General features: G+C 39.0%; 1 protein-coding gene across 2 annotated transcripts; it reads right to left on the reverse strand.

Annotated features, from left to right (window-relative positions):
* Positions 1-42: 42 nt before the first annotated feature.
* LOC126405108 (phosphoribosyl pyrophosphate synthase-associated protein 1) lies at positions 43-16,277 on the reverse strand. Of its 2 annotated transcripts, XM_050068658.1 has the most exons (11): positions 15,852-16,277; positions 15,594-15,646; positions 13,923-13,989; positions 13,640-13,812; positions 13,358-13,473; positions 13,182-13,237; positions 11,793-11,938; positions 10,807-10,848; positions 7,606-7,676; positions 5,373-5,519; positions 43-3,653 (listed from the first exon to the last, which is right to left on the reverse strand). In XM_050068658.1, the coding sequence occupies exons 1-11, from the start codon at positions 15,932-15,934 to the stop codon at positions 3,495-3,497; spliced, it is 1,113 nt and encodes a 370-aa protein (XP_049924615.1). In that variant the 5' UTR covers positions 15,935-16,277; the 3' UTR covers positions 43-3,494. The 2 variants fall into 2 exon arrangements, with proteins under 2 accessions (XP_049924615.1, XP_049924616.1); XM_050068659.1 differs by lacking the exon at positions 10,807-10,848.
* Between the last annotated feature and the right edge of the window lie 545 nt (positions 16,278-16,822).

The raw sequence follows: 16,822 nt of genomic DNA on the forward strand, positions 1-16,822 counted from the left end.
GCATAATAACATGGTTTCTTATATGGTAGAGACAAGGCACAGAAGGAAGCAAATGTTTTATTTTCATACACATTGACAAATGTCGTAGAGCTGGACAGAAGAGTGTTAGTGTCAATCATACTCCCTCAGCGTCACAGACAGGTCAGGGGAACAGTGAATACAGAGAAGACAGAATGATAAACACTCACAACAGATCAAATCTTAGCCTGCATAGCAACAGCATTTGATACCGACAACCTCCAACTCTGTGCCAACACAACCCCAACATGTGCATCTAGCTCTCAAATACTGGAGAAATACAGTTTCTATGACAAAGAATACAAAGATAACGTGTACAGTACTGCTGTATGGAAGACATACGTTTTCAACATGTGACATTAGAACAAAGCATCGAAAACACAAGAACAGATAATTGTGCATTGGCTTATTAAGTGTATTTCCCTGAGCAGAGGACTCAATCAGAACAGAAATACACTCAGTTCCTCTTAAGCATCACTTGGAAATTCACTCAGAGAGCGCAGAAAGGTGCGTGTGTTCAGATCACGTTTTAAGGGGGAACGTCACAGTAATTCATCGACCATACTGGTGTTTGTGCCAGTTCACTAAAAACACACATATTATACATTACTGCTGGCTATTTCTCTTTTTTTTTTTTTTTTGTAGTACACAAATCCTATCTTCCAGGCAGCCATCGGCTTCCACACACCTTAGAACAAAGCCACTCGAGCAGCCCACCATACTGGAGTTTGTGAAAGCGGTCATTGTAAAGTGACGCGCCTAAAGCATGGATCAAATCAAAGTCCACCTATCTGGTACATTCAAGTGCTGGTATAACGCTCAAGTTTCAAGACTTCAAAGGGGAAACAATGAGCAAAAACAGGTTAAGAATGTGACTGCTGCTTTAATTAGAGAAGGTTATGGACTTGGTGTGGATAAGTGTTGCTAACCTCCGACTGGAGAATTGTTTCCAACACAGAGCAACAGCAGCAGATGAGGGGAGCTGTTCTGATACCAGTTTGGGGAATGCCACTGATACTGCCTAAAATGCTGGATCGGGTATCGGCAAGTTTGCATGTCAAGCACCAATCAGATACCACAGAATTTATTAGTAAACTTTAAGCAGTTTCACATCGACAGTTTTCCCAATTCTTCTTTGCCGATCCAAAACAGTAGCCTACACAGCAAGTTGCTCTGTGAAACTTAGAGCAGTGAAGAAGAAGTGATTTCTAGTAAATAGTGTTACATTAGGCGTTGGCAAGATGTCAGCAATTTGGCAATATTTTTACACAGCATGAAATAAAGTTATATGGCAGTCATTCTCTGTATTAGTTCATGTTTTACATAACCTGAGCCATGCCATACAACAACGACAGCAATCATTTCACATTTATACAGGGTTAGCAGTAAACAGCTGTTAGATTTCTTTTTAACGCAATGCTATCGGAGCCTCTCTACATATATGCCCATCAGACAAGCAGAGTTTCAGTCATACTGTAAAGTGATGAAAAGGAAAACGAAGCAGGAGGTTCACTGTGATCGGTGTCTCTCACAGCAAATTGAAATTAAGGAAAACCACTGGCTGCTTAGAAAAACACAAACTAAATACATGAAGAACTGTTTCTTCTCTGCTTTGAAAAACAGTCAGCAGTAATGTTAGGTGTTAAGGTTTGTAGTTAACTGGCTTCAACAAAGATGGTTCTTTATGTATATGCGTATGCATGTGATTTCACTGTCGGGTTACACCGTCAGCCATTCAAAATAAGAACTATACTGAGCTGGGTGTGTTCAGTCTACTGCTAGAAAGTTGGAGTATATTAAGGGGTCAGCCCGTCCAAATAACAACAAAATAATAGTAATAATGCCAAAAAAATCCCACTCACTGCCTCAGTATAGGTAACGATGCACCGTTAGGCTGAAATATGACACTCCAAGGAGGATTCGTGCTCCGTCAACAGAAGTTATTACTGCTTTTACCAAAGTAAAAATGAGTGACGACTTCTTCCACCCTGTATTAGTTAAAAAACGTGTGGACACCTACTACTTGAACTTAATTTTTCACCGGAAGAGCCAAATTCCAGAGCTGTGGCTCAACTGACAATATCTTTTTTGCCATTGTCTTTATAATGACAGGACCGTAGGTTGTATAGCTTGGGGTATTTGTCAACCTCAACAACTCGTCTCTCCTCATCTATTCTTTGACACACACACGAGAGACACAGTGACAGCAGAGGTAAGGAGCGAGAGCCGCGATGTATGCTACCATCCCGGAGCAAGTGTTCTTTTTAGGGGCAGCGAGGCTAGGAATAGGATAGTGGCGCTAAGAGTCACGGGGCGGCACATCTGTGAGTGCAGAAGTGTGTCTAGCCACCACCAGTGAGGGTTGCACATTGAAAATAATAGGGGCAGATGTTTTGACGCGTGTCGTTCGGCTGCTGAGTGTTTTAGCTTTGAGACTACTGCTGCAGGTGCAATATAAGGTGAATGAAATTTCATTTGTGGTGTGCAAATCTTTTAAATAATTTCCTCTCCAGGATAATCTGCAATTTATCCTGAGTTTTCTAAGTATTTTTTCAGTTGTTTAAGCACCACAACTTTTTCAAACGTAGTATGCCAATACTTAAAGGACCACAAATTAAATTACATTAACCTCTATTGCTCTGTGATAACAGCAGCAGTCCCCAAAAAGGCAGCACCAAACAAAAACTATCCTCTTGGCTTGATACTAACATAAATAAGTTGAAAAATATATTTTGTTATGATTTAGTTTAACTGACCCACTAATATAGAGAATATGAAATAATGATCCCTTTCTACAGATGTTAGAAACTTCTTTTGTCACATTTTACCAAACATTCCCTCAAATGGTGCAAAAAAAGCTGCATAAAAATATAGTTTGGGCACCAATAAGCAGGAGTTTGTCCAGTCCTGTCTGTGTGGTCAGACACAACACACCCAATTAAATGCAAAGACATCACAGTGCTGAGCAGACCTGATCATATCGGGCCAGCAAGAGCAAGAGCGTCTGGAAAACGGGTGGTAAAGCATAAAGTCCTGTTACTGCAGACATTTTTCTATTGTCTTTTGCAGCCGAAGCTCAGTCGTTAGATATGAGGTACCGCAGTTTATGACAAAATAACTTTTTTTTTTTTTTAATACAAAGCATCTTTTGTTCAAGTCTGAAAAGCAAAAAGAGCAGCAAGGCAAGGAGAGGCGGGGTCAAAGTCACTTTTTTGCTATTTCTATCGTCTTTTCTCAACAAGAACAAGATCTTTCAACTTAAAGAAACACCTCTTTACACCTTTTGATGTTAAGTTAAATAACCTTGAATAATTCTTACTATTTAAATTTCTTTCACAGAATTAGGATACATGTAATCCCGACATATACAACACATGGAACATGGCGTTAGCATGTTTTTACAGCACGGAGAAGGAGTGCACCTGCCTTTCATCTCTATCACACCCACCTCACCCTCTGACCTCTTTGACACTCAATTAGTCATCCACGGTGATGTTGCGGAACAAGTAGGCCATGGACTCTCCGTTGTGGATGCGGCGTATGGCCTCAGCCAATATCATGCTGACGTCCACAGTCTTGATTTTGGGACACTGTAGCTTCTGTACTTCATGGGGGACTGTGTTGGTCACCACCACCTGAGGGCCGCATAAACAGAGACATCATGCTCAGACTTATGCTCACCATGCATGAGAAGACTTAGACATAACTTTTAAGAGACTAAAGTCTGACACCCTTTCACATCTTAAGACAACATTCTTTTTTAGTCACACACTATGAAATTTTGCAAAGACTGAGGATCTTGCAGAGTCACTATTTTTAAAATACTACTAGATTTCTTTTGAGGTTATTTCCCGCCCTGCTCCTAGTGAAAAATATTACACCAAACTCCCTTTAAGAAATTTGACATATTAACAATTCCTCACGTCCACAAAAACACAAGATAAAAGGCGTTACATGTCGACAGTATTCTTGTTAAGTCTGCATCAATATAATCCATAAAAAAACTGTATTTGTGTACAAACTTTGGATTTTGTCGCCTCAACTCGCGACTTGCCTCCAAAAGTTAGCTGAGTTGTTTTAGTGGGAGGAGACCGTGGAAATGAGAGGCGAACTGTTTCATAAATTAAGATTTCTCACCAAAATAAGTGCTGGTTAGTGGACTGGATACCACTGAATCAAACATGGACTCTTGTTCACTCAACATCTCCATCAGTTTCTCCTCCTTTTCCAAAGTACAAGAGAACCAAGACTTGTTTATGTTCTTGTGCCTTTCTGGAGTCCCCTCCTCGTCTACAATCTACAAGATTTGCTGCTTCTTGTTTGGTGCTGGAGAGGGCGCAGCTGTTGGTTGTTGGCAATGTTCTCATCATTGAACTTCAGTATTTGCATGAGTCAAGACTAAAAACATCTTATAATATTAAACACATTTGATTTTGTGGGACCATCAAAGAGGCTGTTTGTGAGACTGTTTCCATTTAACTTAAAAAGCAGTCGACCAGTGCAGTTTTTTGTCAGGCTGATTTACTGAAATGTTTCAGTAACACTGATGACAGCCACACTTTAAAAGTCACCAGGATTTGATTATCAGATAATTCAAACTAGGCTTGTGTACTCATTTGTGCGGGGAAAAGAAAACAGAGATGGAAATATGGTTGTGAAAACATGGGGAATGTGTTGTTTGTGTGTCTTGCCTCCTTCACCTGGTTCATGAGTGGACTCTCAAAAGCTTTCAAAATTGAAATATAGAGATGGCTTAAAAATTAATGGGAATTAAAATTCCAGACCCTTTTTACCCAGCGAGTTCAAATATACCAGATTTGGCCCAGAACTCAATAAGCGTTATGTTCTAAATAATAATAAAAATATTATCAACCTAAATCAGATATCACATGAATACATTTTTGAAAATACTAAACTGCAACTACTGTTTTCTGAACCCTGGGTAGTCAGGGAGGAAGTGAAAACTGAAACTAATAGTTCACAGAAATGCATCTGGTCGTTATAATGATCATTTCATTGTTCCAGTTACAGATAATTTCATGCCACAACAGTTCAGCTGAAAAACCTTCCACTAGGAGGAAGTATCGTCTTTTACATGTTGTTTATAAAGAATACAGAGAGCTAATAAAGGAGCACAAATCAGTTTGGTATTATCTTCTTCCCTTGTTACTTTAGCTTCCTTATTTATATTATGCAGGTATGACACACAAGGTTTCCATTTAAACTCAATAATAACAACTTTTACTGATTAAACATTCATATAATCTTTAACTAGTGAGTCACACTGAGATTAAAGCCTGTTTTGCAAGTAAACTTAAACACATTACTGAAAACAAAAAGTTAAGTGTCCTCACCTCATCAATGGCAGATTCCTCTATGAGGCGTGGAGCATCAGCAGACAGTAAGCCATGTGTGGCCATGATATAAATCTTATAGGCTCCTCTCTCTTTCAGGATCTCAGCAGCTGCAACAAAGTCTCCAACATCATCTATAATGTCGTCCTGAAGGAGGAAAGAGGGAAGAAAAATACAACCTGCAGCAAAGACTTAATGATTTTGACTTTTGGTAGTTTCTTTGTCATGGTGAAAGTATTATTAATCTGATCTGTGGAGGATAATTGCAGGATCATGTGAGCACCACTATGTGGCCACAAATGAGAACTATGGGATGATTGTTATTTTGCACAGCCTTTTCTTACTCAGTTTTTTATACTTTAATTTATTTTATTAATTTGGTTTTAAACTTGTCTGTATTTTTAATAAACTTCTATTTACCCGATTTTATACTTAAACTATTTGTTGTCTTTTGCCTGTGCATAACCTTCATGTATGATAAGGTGCTACATAAATAAACTTGCCTTGCTAGCGTTGTCTTACATAAGCCACCATAAGCTACACCAGACCACATTAGGCTGTCGCAGCAAAACCTCTATGTTCACTGAATTGAGCATCTGTGAGTTTTACTGTTGTGGCTTAAACCTTTTATATGTAAAAAAGAGAAAGTGTTAATAATTCTTCTTCTTCTTCAAAAAAAAAAATGACAGTCTCACTTAAAGGTGTAAACAATGTAACTCAAACAGTTCAGCTCACACTTACTCGTGGTTACAGCATAAGGCAAGTTAGATTTAAGACTTTTTTTTTTTAAACTTCATTTCAATTTAAAATCCAGCAACTTATACAATATTTTTTTTCTATTTTTTACAGCTGTGTCTATGTATCTTACAGGCAAACAACAATAAGTTAAAATAAACCAAGCATATCCCATCTTAAAGTATTTACTTTGAAATAGAACAAAAAGGTGTAAGTTGGGAAAAGGAAATGTTGGACAAAAAAAAATAAAGAAAGAAGAAAGGGGAGTTGCGTTTGTGTATATACAGTGGCATCAGGGGTGAGTCAGGTGGGCGAGGTAAAAATACATATATGCTGTAAAGTATGTAGGCGGATTTCAATCACTTCACTATGCTAGTATGGCGATAGCAGGGGCCCATCCTTTGATAAATATTTCTTTTGGAGTCTCAAGGAGTATGTTATCTGTTCCATCTGGTAAATTTCCCATACCAGGTTTTAACCACTTAATTGTGATGCATGTAAGTGCTGCTGCTGTCAATATTTGTCAAAGGTATTTTTTTGCTCTCCCATCGATACCCTCTGGTGTTAAACCCAGTATTGCTATCCTTGAATCTTTTATGAGGTTTTGGTAAAATACTTTCTTTAGCACCTCAAAAATCTCTTCCAAAAATGTACTCAACTTAGTGCATGTCCAAAATATGTGGGTATAGATTTAAGACAGTTTAATGACACTTGGAATTTAATTTTACAATCACCAAAATTCAATATCAATCACTTATGGTACAGTTCTGCTCAAATGTTTCTTGTGTCAGAGACAAGAGTATAACAGAGCTGCGATATGCCTGGTGTTTGTTGGCATGCTTTCTCTGCAATTTTTTGTTTCTCACTCAGCAAGTGGGATTCCACCGCCTTGATTTCCATCATGCTGATTTGTAAATCTTTTTGCATAAAATACAATGAGTTTTATACACACTGCCTGGCATTGGATTCAGCCACACAGCAAAATCAAAATGCACTTCCCCATGTCGACCAGGTAACAGTGACAGCAATCTAGAGGTCAGTGAATCCCCTGCTTCCCGGATGAAAAGAAAAATTTGAGTGTTGTTGGTTGAACAACCAACCTGAACAGAGTGATGTTAAAGCCAGAAGCATTTGGGAATTAATTTAAGAAAAATACATGTTAGCAATTATTTTGAGATTTTACAGTGCAAAGTCAATGTCTCTGCATTTTTCAGAGATTTGAAAAGTTGATTTAAGACATTTTAATACCAATTAAAACCTTATATTTAGATGCATTAATTCAATGCCATTAAAGACTTTAAGGATCCGCAGCAACCTGGCCAGTTATGTTTCTAAAACCACACTGTCAGTGATGAGGCGTTTATAGTGGTAGTAAACGAATTCATTTACAAGTGCAAACCACTTTAAATGCTTTGAGATGAGATATAATCAAAGGTGGCAGAACAGCTGACATCAACAGCTCATGTAGGCTGTAAAAAGTGCATTTGCAGCATCTTACCACAATGATGGCAATTCTCCCTCCCACGTCTCCGACTACAGTTATGGGAGGTTTCTCTTTGGCCATCATCACTGCAAAGAAAAGCAGAAATTGTTACTGATGAGAGCACTCTGAGGAGGCTGTGTGAACTGTATCTCACCTAATCAAAAACAAATCTCAGTAGATTGGGTAAAATGGGTTGAGAAAATGTTTTGTGATTTGGGCAAATCTGCACCCCGAATTATGGGGTCGTTATCGGATGATGTAAATGATTTGTAGAAATTCTGTTAGTTATACAATGCCGTAATAAATTTAAAAATGGCAATCAAAAGTAAAAGAAAATTCCCCCCATTGTACCCCACCTACCCCTATGAGATTAAACTGAAATGCCAAACTTAGTACAGCACATGCCATGCAAAAATCAAATGACAGGGTTTTCTGCCCAGGATACCCAATCAGAAGGCAACTGCCTGGACACACACAACCTCAGGCCCAGGCTGTGGCAGGCATATGGCAGCAGTCTGCATATGAACCAATATGCACCAGACAGTCTTAATTCACACAGGACAAGAGTGGTTGACAAGCACTGATGAGAGTTTCTTCATACACACTTGCCAATGTTCTGGGGTCAGTCCTCAGTCGAACATCACTGCTGCCAGCGACTACTTTTACATGCACACAATAATCCCACTGCATCTCACAGGGCAATCACAGGAGATGCAGCAGCTGCGTCTTTTGGGCAATGTCACACAACAAACAAAATGTAGTTTAGTTTGTCATATCTACACAGCTTCATTTGTTATTGTGAATACAGCTGAGCCAGGCTGCTGTCCAACGCTGTCCATCTCCAGTCGCTGAACCGACTACTTTGCTCCTGACAAACTGGAAACATCCTGGTGTCATGTCATTTTGGTTAAAATAAAACCATTCTACTTTTCAATCTGACAGACATACAGAAACTGTTATGACAAAGGTTAAACAAAATCATTTTTAAAGATTATTTTTAGGGCTTTGTACTTTTTTATAGTGACAGGAAAGTGGGGAGAGTGTGAGGGGGAATGACACGCAGCAAAGGGCTGAAGGTTGGGATCGAACCCAGGCTGCTGCAAAGGGCTCAGTCTATATGGGGCACACGCTTTTGCACGTGAGCTTGAGGTCATCCCTAGTTAAGATATTTGCGAGTAGGGTTGTACGAGTAGACATCTGTCGGCACGCCCCCCATTTAGAGAAGCAGGCAGGAGTACTGACACGAAAGCAAAGCACTGCTGTGAACGGGGGCAGCAGCAAAACATACTTTAGCCACCTAAAACAAAGTACCACCTGCTAAAAGCTGTATCAGTTTAAGTGCACACTATATTAAGAGTGTATATTTACCACTTTGCCTTGCTGTCAGACAGCCTGTCCTGATGAAGAAGCCATTAACGGCGTCAGTTCCCCATCTATGCTCTCATGAAAGCCACCAGACTCCATTGACAAAAACAGTAATTTAAGCTCCATGTTCACAGGAGCTGCTGGTCTACAGCTGCCTCGATCAGTTAGTTTGTTTGTGTTAATGTATCATTTTGATGAATCCAGACTAACCCCAAAGTCACACAATAACATGAACAGAATAACTGACTGATGCAGTGGTAGACCAGTTGCTCCTGTAGTCAGCAATGTTAGATCACTGTTTTTCTTAATGGAGTCTGGCTTTGAAGAGACAGATGTATCGACTTCAGTTCCCCATCGGAAATCACTGTCTGATGGAGAGAGCTTCTAAATATGGCATACACTTAAACTGATATGGATTTTTTGTAGGTGGGCTTTTCTCTTAAGTGGCTGAAATACATCTTGTTGCTGCCCCCATCCACAGCAGAACACTGCTGTGCTTCGGTGGCCGTACTCCAGCCGTGTTCTCCGGAGTGAGGGCATGCCAACTGACATCTACTGTAGGTTATACACTGACTGTGGATAAGTATCTATGATATATGTGCCTAACCTACAACTAAAATAAATTGTTTACGAATTGAAATTAGACTGGGATTAGATTCAATACAGCACATTTAAGCAGCTACCCATTAAATACATTTTTTTGAATACATAGCAGAATTTAAAAACCAGCTGCATCTGAAGTATTGTTGTGCATGTAAATGTAGTCATTCAGAGGGTATAAGGAAACAATCAACTGGTAAACAATCAGCCAGCCAAGCCGATTGTGAAGGAAAAAAGTATAAAGAAGCAGAGACAGGAGGAGCATGCCTTGCAGAACACTTGCTGAATACCGTGAGTTCCCACAGCATCAGAAAACCTGGCAGTGTCACATTCAGACTTTTATCACTATTAACCAAAATAACAGCAAAAGCCATGTTGTTAGCAGTACACACACTTCTCAAAAAAAGATGTTTTTACAGCTTGCTGAGATACTGCAACAAGCTACCTGAGAAATGTTTGGTCAGATATCTTGAAATTAATTTAAGATGAAATAATAAAATCCAGTCATCAATATTGTCCTGACAGATTTGATTAGGTTAAACATTGCGTTACAGAAAATTCTGCCATAGAGATAAAAGTGTTAACTAAATATTACTGTTGATAAAATAAGTTCTGAATCGTTGAAGCAGCAAACTAAAACTTTGATTTAACGTAATTTTAATGCTTAAACGTACCAACAATTCCATTCGTAACGTTTCTTCTTCCCATCATTAGATGTTAGGTTTCAAAAGCATGCTTTGTAGTTATCATCACATGCAGTTATGACCAAAAGTTAATCAGGTTTTAGAGAGCGGGTTTAATATGGGTGCACCATGTGTTGATTGGCAAGATGAGTCCAGATATTTAAGTAAAAAAAACAATAAAACAAAAAAATGTTTGGCATGGTTCTGGTTTGATTTATGGGTTTCAAAATAAAATCAGAACACAACAAAACAAAGAAGAGTTTGGCCATCTTGTAGAACAACGGTCTGGAATCTTAGAGAGGTGCGGTAAACATGTCAGCTGCTGATTTCAAGTCAAACATGCCATGCAAATAGCACAGAGTATGGAGCGCACTGTAGCTGATTGGAAGTTTTATCAATGCAAATCTGGGCACTAACATTCATTTTGTGCATTTTTCGCACCCCCTGAATCCAGACTGTATTTTCACAAGATGCAACACAAACCCTTTTTCTAAACATGCACCAATTGAGGAACCATTTGAAGAGGAATCATTTCATAGTCAGATGTAAGTTATGTTTACGGTCGTACTTGGGAGCTCTATGCCAGGGAACGGAGCTTGTTGTTTGCCTGCTATTACCAACAAATAAACACCACGTTAACACAAATGCACAAATATTTGACATGACAAACACATGATACCAAGACTTGGAAAATCCTCTCGCTAGGTTGACACAAATGGAAAATATTTCACAGCAACAAATCAGCCTCACTGTGTTAAGAATTTAAGTCTTCTTATGGTTGAAGCAATTTCTGAGTTGTTCCAAAAGGAGGATTTTTTAAGTCAAGGGTGAGAATAGAAACACAAGTAAGAATAGAAATATTTTTTACTAAATAATAAAGTGAATACTGGACGCAAATACGTCGGAGTCATTTGCCAATGACACAATCATTTGATATTTTCCTCACACCGAACCATTAAAATGGCCTCACCAGGAATTAAAACTGCAAATATGTTAAGATCTATGAGTCACATTAGTATTTCTCACCAAATATTAATATTTCAAAATTACGGTATTTGCCAAGAAAAAGGCAGGGACGATGTTTTCTATGATTATTAAGCATGTCACTCTTTGCAAGTTTGTAAGTCTTTGTAAGCAGCTTGCGGAGGATGCAGCATGAGTAGAGGTAGTGTATCTGTGGAATCAAAACATGCAGTGACACAGAAAATCAATTTCTTGGAGTATGGTTGATGGCATGAGTGAGAAACAGCAGAATCATCAGCTCAAAAATAGGTTAGCACAAGTAAGAGCTGCATTGGGTTGTCATTATTAACAACTTGAAGCACTGTGGAGTTAAACTAGTAGAAATTATAAGACATTTCTTATTAAATTTAACCATGGTGCGACAAATAAAAAGGAATCTAACTGTGAGAAACAATAAACAGGGACGTGCTTTCTGTAGAGGTAAAATCTATCAGGCACTGGACCTACTAATCTGAAAAGACAACCTGCAAAAAAAAATAAATAAATAAATAAATAAATAAAACAGCTCTCTACAAAAATGGGTGTTCTTACAAGGAAGCTCCAGTCCTGTGTGTCCTGTGGTGTTGCGTACACATGGTGGGGAGTGTCTTCCGTCAGCCATGTCAGACTCCGAACACTGAGCCTCGCCGTGAATCACAGCCAAACCTAAACGCAGGCGTTCTGCATAAGACTGAGCCCTGGGAAAATGAAGAGTAAATAGATAACATAGGTTTATGTACACATATTAAGTCACAAAAACTTCAAACATCAGACATCTACTAAAAAAAACATCTGTATTGTCAATTACTTCATGTCATGTTTATATTTTGAGACCATTAAAGGAACAGTGTGTGGGGCTTAGTGGCATCTAGTGGCAAGGATTGCACATGGCAACCCAGGGTTTTCCCTGCCTATCTAAGACAAAGGCGGGCCGCCTGGGTGATATTGGCCACCGCCTTGGTTAAAGCGTGTGTGTGTGCTTGGGGGGTATTCAGATGTAGCGTCTTTGGCGCGCACAAACCCATTACTATCAATGTAGACGCGCGTCATGCGTACTCATAACCCAAAGCGACGCCATAGTGGCGCGCCTTTGGTGCGACGCGTTTGTTTTTTCATCCAGCGCACAGCTCCACGGACCTGCTTCTCCATCCTGTGTTGTGTCAGATCCCGGTTCCCCCTCGGGCTGTGTCTTTCCTACTGTTTCCCACGGAGCTCTGCCCCGTTTGAAAGGCGAAGGAAGCCCGTATGTGGAAAGACGTCACCTCCGAGATGTAGAATGTGTATTATAGAAGAGAAACACACATTTCAGGACCGCTGACTTGTATCATCAGAACAGACATGTCCTGTGATTTTCAGCCTCCTTTCATATTTAATAGAGGGGGGACAATACCTGACAGTAATATTCTCAGCTGTCAGGATGTGCCTCCTGTAAAGGGTAAATATAATCATAGAAGGCTGAAAATCACAGGACATGTCTGTTCTGATTATACAAGTCGGCAGTGTAAAGCTCAAGCATGTGGGGGCCTCCTCCTCCTTTCCTGTTAGGATTCCTTCAGCGTTCATTGTTCAGGAGGTTTTTACAGGGAGCCAAATTATCCACAGTGGTCTCTTCCTCTCCAAAACAAACTAACCAGGTGATTCAAACTGTTAATAATACCGAATACAGCCGCTTTGCGTAGAGGAACTGAGTTTTTCCGATGCTGCTCGTTACAGAGGGGCTTTTAACTAGGGTGGCAGACACAAAAACGCAAATGGCCCTATCCATTTGGGCCTCCTCCTTATGTAGACAAACACGATTCCTATTTTCAGGTGCTTACACACATAAGAAAACATTCTTATATTTAATTTCTGCCAATATATCCCCCTAAATTCTACACACTGGACCTTTAAAATGTAATTTCATAGATAGGTAAAATATGTTAATTTTTATCAAACAGTTACCTTTTAGCTGCTGCTGGGGACTTTGCCACGATGATGGCATTTCTGTAATCAGGAATCTGACAGGACGGAGGAAAACAGGAGTCAATGATTATGTCTAAATAACTGATTGACTTCAGCAGGGTGACCAACGCTTAAACTTTAACAAACACACACAGACATTGGAATGGGATTATCACCTCCTCTTGGATGTACTGAATCAAGAAAGGAGAGGCACGCAAGTTGTCCACTGGAAAACTGAAGAAGCCCTGGATCTCCTTCTGATGCAAGTCCATGGTGATGATGTGTGTTAATCCTTTGGGTGTTAATGACAGATTATTGGCATGGTTGTCCTCCCAATTAATGAATTAATATATATTCAGTTCAGTCGATCATATATAACAGTTTGATTAATTAAAAAAAATAATAATACTGATGGCGAGACAAATATCACAAGGTGAGATTCATTTTGTTCTCTTTACCTGCTTTCGCCAACATTGAAGCTAACAACTTGCTCACTATTGAGCCCCTCTTCCTCATCTTGCACTGTTTGCTGTAGGGAAAGTAAGGGATGACTCCAATAATGTTCTTTGCACAAGAGGTCTTGAGGGCGTAGGCCATGACCAGCAGCTCCATGATGGCTGTGTTGACATCTCTGTGTGCATAAAAGAAATGTAAAATTTAGCTAGTGTTAATCTTAAAAAATGTGTAACAAGATCTCACTTACAGGTGGTGATTTGTATAGAACTCAAACATTATACTAACCGTGGTATGGTCTGGATGATGAAGATAGTTTGTCCACGAACTGATTCTTTCACATCCACTCTAGTTTCTATTGTCAAGGAAGAAATGACACAGTCAATTCATTTAGCAAAGCTGCTTCATGTTTTCTGTAACTGTATCCCTTCACCGTGAACACACCACTCATCATCAAATACTGACATTGACAGAGCATGTATAAACAAATAAGAGATAAGACAGACTTAATTGTTATCCAACTGTATAAAGTCCAGTAAAGTACATAAGATAAAGTCATAGTGAAACAGAATAATGTGTCTCCTGATGCAACATTCAGTAGCAGTGAAGCGACATTCAGACTATGCATAAGGTGCAAACAAAACACTATGCAAAACAAGGTACAAAAATGAAGTGCAGGTAGTCAGACAGGCTAAGGTAACCAGTAAAGTGAGTTGAGGTGCAAAGTGACGAGTATCGAGTGTGTGTTTGTGTCGGAGGGGTGGTGGCAGCTGCTGGGTGTTCAGCTGTTCAATTCAGTGCTTTATCAGAGCTTTAAATTTCATATCCCCAAAATATAACGATTTATCTGATAGTGCAGCTGAAGTAAAATAACTACATTTTGAATTAGTCACATCCTGTTGTAGGGCTGAGCAGTAGATCAATAATATATCAATACTGTGATACCAGAGTAGATATCTACCTAGATTTTGGATATCCTAATATCATAAGTGTTGTGTTTTCCTAGTTTTAAAAGCTGCATTACTGTAAGGTGATGTAATTCTCTGAACTTACCAGACTGTTCGAGGCTAGCTGCTGTATTTGTTTGCCTTTACACACTTAGTCATACTATCCACATTACTGATGATTATTTATTAAAAATTAGTCAACCCTGCAATATTGTCACAATATCAATATCGTGGAATGTGGTCAGAAATACTGTAACATTTGATTTTATCCCTATCGCCAAGCCCTATCGTGTTGTGTATAGTGCAGTAGATATTATGCACATCTAAATAATATGGCCTGCTACCTTGTTTGATAAATGGACAACAGTCAATAATAATTTCAGGACAAATACATCTTAAAAACATCAATGCAAAACATGCACGTTAAGTCCATTCCCTCAGATTTTGAAGTAAGATATCTTTTTGATGACAGTGACAGTGTTTGTGGACACCTGCATGTATGATTAAGTATTCTCGTGTGTGAGGGTGACTAACTCAATCATTATTGTGTATAAGATGGGTGTTTTAGGGATGCATTGTTGTCAGGTACTATGATACACTGTGCCTTAATTTTGTTTTCTATTAAGCCTAAAATTATTGACAGATACAAACAAATATTGTATATCACATAGCTGGAATTATTTCCTGTAATACCTAGAGAGGCCCACTTTTTAAGACCTTGGAGTGTTTTTAGGCAATTCGCCTTCACATTCCTTTGCATGTTATGTATTGTATTTTTTGTTAATGTGTGTAAATAAATAAGAAACAAGATAAAAACTGTCACACCTTCATATTTTACACATTGTATGTTGTTGTGATGCTACCCCAAACCAACCTCTGCTCTTGTAATACAGATGCAAGGCACTCAGGTAGCCTAACTCAAATTAAGGTGCTTTGTTTTATAGGGTAGCTAGATAAATACCTGACATGTTCATTTGTCATTTACCCTATAAAACCACAATATTCTCCTCACCTCTGTTAGACTCCTGAAAGACCACAGACTTCCCCAGCTCGACTCCCAGCCGCCTGTGGAACAAGGGCACACATTTAGAGTTTAACCATATCTGAGACACAGCTGTCACGACCACATGATATATTTATTTAGCACACCATTTATTCACTCAAGACTACACAGACTCTCGTTGGCGAAAACAGCTCCAACAGCTGTTGTACAACATAAATTACTCACTAACATGAGGCTATAATGCCAGAAATGTCCCGTTGTACTTACTCTGTTATCTTCTTGGCCAATTCTGTGCATGCTACGGAGGAGTTAGCGGAAAATACGCGATAGCCACTTTTCGGGACATTCATTGTGGCACTGCTGGTGGTTTATTTCTCGGGCACTGACAGCAGCGGCACCTTTAATCAACTCACCACCGCGTTACTTTCTGATTTTCTTATGACGTTGTCGTTAGCTTAACGTTACAGGCTACCTAGCTAGCCACCTGCCGCACACTCGCCTGCTAGTTAAGCTAATTACGCGAAATGACCTTCAGTGTGTGACGTAAACTTAGCTACAGCATAGCTACAGAGCAAACATTCATTACTGTCTATTTTATACGTATTTGTCTAATTGTTCGCGGACTCACAGCTGGTACCTGTCACCTAACTTGTGTTGTACTGTTGCTAACAACTGTCCTCGCTTAAAACTACGGTAGCCTCTCTAGGTCAATCTTGCCAGCTGCGCTTTGCGGGTGTGAGTAATGGTGAGTCATTTCAGGTTAACGGTATGATTTGGTCTTCTTGTACAGTTAGGTTTAAAGGTTTCTTTAAATTTTTTAAAATGCATTTTAAGTTAATAAGCAACATTATTTGTTGATGCATCACGTGCATTTCATTCTTTAGAAAAAAAAAAGTAAAATGATAGTTTTTTTTCTAATCTGGATTGATACAGTTGTGTCCATGTAATCGAAAATGTAACTAGTCTTAAAATAGACTTTAATGTTTATATGTCATGCATTGGCTCGTGAAATGGCGTGTATTTGAAATAATATATTCATTTGTTTATAACCATATAATTAGGCTGGTGTTATCCTAATTAACAGGCTGATATCTGATGATCTGTGGATTTATCATATTTTAAAGGGTGACTTCAGTATTTCTCAACCCGGACCGTATTTCCCATGTTTTTATTTCTCAGTATCTAATGAAGACAACAATTCTTGAAACTGGCTCAATAGTGAGTGAGAAGACTGCAGC

This window comes from Epinephelus moara, chromosome 18, assembly GCF_006386435.1.
Source record: "Epinephelus moara isolate mb chromosome 18, YSFRI_EMoa_1.0, whole genome shotgun sequence".
Lineage (NCBI taxonomy): Eukaryota > Metazoa > Chordata > Actinopteri > Perciformes > Serranidae > Epinephelus > Epinephelus moara.